This window comes from Lucilia cuprina, chromosome 2 (assembly GCF_022045245.1).
Source record: "Lucilia cuprina isolate Lc7/37 chromosome 2, ASM2204524v1, whole genome shotgun sequence".
Lineage (NCBI taxonomy): Eukaryota > Metazoa > Arthropoda > Insecta > Diptera > Calliphoridae > Lucilia > Lucilia cuprina.
In genome coordinates this window covers 46,820,189-46,824,627 of record NC_060950.1, presented here as the reverse complement: position 1 = coordinate 46,824,627, position 4,439 = coordinate 46,820,189, and the positions used below count along the sequence as shown (strand labels likewise).

The 4,439-nt window shown below is 30.1% G+C and overlaps 1 protein-coding gene across 1 annotated transcript; it reads left to right on the top strand.

The window, feature by feature from the left end:
* Positions 1–2,563: 2,563 nt before the first annotated feature.
* LOC124420881 (putative uncharacterized protein DDB_G0282133) lies at positions 2,564–3,496 on the top strand. The gene has a single exon (XM_046955278.1). It carries the CDS (start codon positions 2,564–2,566, stop codon positions 3,494–3,496), a length of 933 nt encoding a protein of 310 aa, XP_046811234.1.
* The last annotated feature ends 943 nt before the right edge of the window (positions 3,497–4,439 follow it).

Here is a 4,439-nt window from a genome sequence, read left to right as displayed (position 1 = left end):
GTAAAGTTAAAATATCACAGTAAAGTTAAAATATCACAGTAAAGTTAAAATATCACAGTAAAGTTAAAATATCACAGTAAAGTTAAAATATCACAGTAAAGTTAAAATATCACAGAAAAGTTCAAATACATATTATAAACCAATAATGTGTGATAACTAATATCACAGTGCAAATTTGCAACAAAAATTTAATTAAATTTAACTATTTAATCAAATTAACAAACAACTCAATCAACAAAATCATGAAATAATTAACAAATGTTACCCCGAACAAGAACCATAAACATTTCATTCCTTCAGCAACCTGCATCGCTACCCTGGAAGGCCTTCTACAGTTCGATGACAAGTTGGTAAGTTAGATCATACGTACCTCAAAACTAATCCTATGTTTATAGTTCTTGATCATTGACCTATATATTCAAATCCAACATCACGTAACAACAACAACCAATGCAATAAGAGAGTATTTTTTTTTAAAGCAAAAGCTCTTTCATTCATATGTTACATATTTCTGTTAAAGCTTTTGCTTTCAAACTTGTAAACATGTTCATTGCTTTAGAATTGAATTACTCTCACTGTAAAGTTCTCTGTTTAATTGCTGATACATTGGTGTTCATGGTAATATTTTGCTAACAGATGAGAATGTTAACAGATATTTTATTTAATCTTGGTTTTTGTTGTTACGCCACAGATGTATATTTTGTTTTGTTTGTTTTTTTTAATTTTTTTTCACGATCAAAAATACCAAAAAGAATGAATGAAAATTAGTAACAATTTACAAAGAAAATACAGAGTATTTTCGAAATTTTTTTTTTTTTTGACTTTGTGAATTTGCACAGTGGTTAGAATAAACGAAAATTAGAAACGAATGAACGTAAAATATAATAAAAAAAAAAAAAAAAAAAAGAAAAAAAAAAAAAAAAGGAAGGAAAGAAAAAGAGGGAATTTTCAATTTTAATAGTTAGTTTTGACTTTAACTAAATAAATATGAAGAAATTGTAACTTTTACTTATAATATTAAATCATATAAATATGTTTGCTAAATTAAAAATGAAAATTTTGTTAATAAAACAATTATCTAGTATAATGGATTACTAAATTTGAAGTTCAAGGTGTTTTTATTAAAAAGAGTGAGTAAGTAAGTAGGGAATTTGTTGTTTTTGGGATTTCAGATAAGAATTTAGTACGCCAATGAAATATTTGGTTGGTGAGGGTTATGAGGCGTTAACCTCCTGAACATCTAGGAGATATTTAATCACAATCATTTATACCCATTAACGTAGTTTATTTAGATTTCATTCGTTGATTAGATAGGGGCATTTTTTTCTTCTAGTCATCCTGGACCATATTAATTGACTTTTGTTTGTATACCTAAATAAAAAGGGAGCCTAAAATAATTATTGTATGTGACTTGGGTATATTAGGAAAGGACACGAACCCCCCATCCGACTGCTATGCTAGCGAATCAAAGGCTCCCGCGGTCCTACTCCTGATATCACTTTTATTAGTCCCCTTTCCTTGCTTTTAAAAAACTTATTTCTCCAATGAAAACATAGTGAGAGACGTACTCTGGTGAGGATTGGAGAGCAAGCTAATATTTATTACATTTCATTCAAGAATGTACAGTACAATAAATGGCGCCCAACGTGGGGCCTGAAAGGACTTCTGTGTTCTGTCAGGCTCAAAATTTTGTTATTTGTTTTTTTTTTTTTGTAGAGTTCATTTAAATACTTTGTATTAAAATTTTCTGATTATAGGAGTCGTTGTTGAAAATAATTTATAGATCTTTCCTGGAAAATTTCGGCTATCTGAGGTTTAAAAATTCGGATATGCTGACCGGTAAGACATCGTAGATCCTTTTTCTAACTTCGATAAATATTTTTGGGGAAATTTTATTACTGAAGTTAAAGTTAATATAATATTACAAAATTCCTTTTTTGTCATTGACCGACTATGTATAGAATGGATTTCATTGAAATGTTGTAACAATTCAGTGACCTTTTATATTGTCGAACATACTTACTAAAGGGAAAAAAGATTTATGGGATATTGTGGGTTTGTCGAGACTTACTTAAAGCAATTTTCTAATGTTATAACTACTCCATAGACAATTTTTTTCTTTGTATAAATGAATTTGTGAGATAATGGTTTACCCTACTTATTAATTCATCTTTGATAATAAAAACACCATCTACCTATGTATTGAAATATTTTAAAGAATTTTTTTTTTGTTTTTTCTTTACGGAAAAAAAAAAAAAAACAAGCTGAAAAGGAATAATAATTTGGAAACAATTCTTTTTCTCAAAAGTGTATTTTATGAATTTGAATTCATATAAACTTTCTTTATTAACTTACTAAACATTAAATAACATACAAATATATAATTTTTTTGAATTATTAAATCGTTCGTCGATTACATACATAAATCATTTCAATTTTCAAATACATATTAGATAATTTTTTTTGTTGAACTATATATGATCGGTGATTTTGAGACCTATAGTTAAAAATCTAATAAAACTTCCAAACTTATCAGGATTTGTTTTTTTTCAAATTATTTAAAATGTCGCTTGATCGTACACCACCACCAGCTAACATTCCCCCTCCACTACCATCGTCATCTGTTTCTATAGAACCGTCGGTGTGTCACGTGTGTAAGGAAACTATGACAGAAGGACAAGACTGCATAATTATTAATCAATGTTCACATACATATCATAGGCAGTGTATTGAAAGTCATTTAGAAAATTCCTCAGAATGTCCAGTCTGTCAGAGATCTTTTCAACTATGTGAGTTACGTAAACTTAATATAGTCAACAAAATTCTACCTTTAGCAAAAGGCAATCCGAAAGGTAAAGGTAGAGGAGCAGTTCCAAAACCTTATAACCTTCGAAGTACCACTTGTAACCAATTTTCAGAGTCAGACAATACTAATTTAGATAATTTAGTTACTACTGATCGTCCTGTACGTAATATTTCTGAAGCGAATGCATTAAATACACCTCCTCATAATGAATTTTATCACTCTCCTCAGCGAAATATCAATGAAAATAATGTTGATTACAATAAAATTAATCGTATGATAGAAAATAATATTAATAGACTTTTAGCTAATTTAAACATTACACCACCTGCTAATGCATCTAGTAATAAGGAGCCTAATGTAAACCATTCTACTAGACCCAATGAACAGAATCATTCCGAAAATGTTATCAATGCACAATTTTTAAGTTCACCCAATGTATTTTCAATCTCTAACACAAATAACACCACTATGCATCCAAATAAAATTACTTCTGTAATACAGAGCTGGAACTTAAAGTTCGATGGTTCGGCTGCAGGATTAAATGTTGATGAATTTTTATATCGAGTTCGCTCGCTAACAAATGATAATTTCAATGGCGACTATAATGTCGTCTGCAAAAATTTACATATAATGTTAACGGGGAAGGCAGGGATTGGTATTGGCGATACCATAAGCAAGTACAAGCTATAGAATGGTTAGATTTCTGCGATGCTATTAAGTGTCAATACAAAGAATATAAATCCTCATTTGATATACGAGAGGAAATTCGAAATAGAAAGCAGAAACCTGCTGAAAACTTTGACACATTTTATGAGGCAGTATCTTCAATTATGGATCGACTACCAAGTCCCATGTCTGAACCGAACTTATTGAAATCCTTGCAAGAAACCTTCGGCCTGACATTCGTCAAGACCTTTTATATGTCCCAATACACTCTATATCACATTTGCGAAAACTAGTGCAAATGCGAGAAAATTTTTTAAATGACGAATATGTAAGGAAAAATTTTAGTGGACGCAATCAGAATGCAATGCCACCTCGGCGTAATATTAATGAAATTGACAACTCTGATAGTTTCTTAGATATTATGGAGAATAACGTGTCTGTTGACGCTATTCAACATTCGGAGAGAACATCAGTGTTGGAATTGTGATGAGGTTGGGCATCGTTGGGAAGATTGTCTATGTGATAGGACTGTTTTTTGCTACGGATGTGGTGCGAAAAATGTGTAGTAGGCCTAAATGTATATATTGCGCGAATCGAAGACTAAATCAGTCAAAAAACTTAAAAACATTTTCTCGAGTGAACGAGAATATATAACATCTAATAAACATTCTGAAACAAATTCGCAGAATGAAAATTCTGACAACAATGCAAATAATATCGAGAATAAGTCAAGTTTAAAACAATTGGATAATCCTGAAAATACGAATAAAAATTTCGGATGGCCCATAACAATTCTACAACGTGAAAGTTCTCATAATCCTATTAATGAAAATTCTGATCAAAATGTAAATCACCTTATATTTCCTAAACTTCCTTATCATAAACGATGGGAATATTATATTCGGAAACGGGACGAAATATTTAATGTTTCTAGTATCTCGGCTAATCCTAAAATGAAAATTAAACG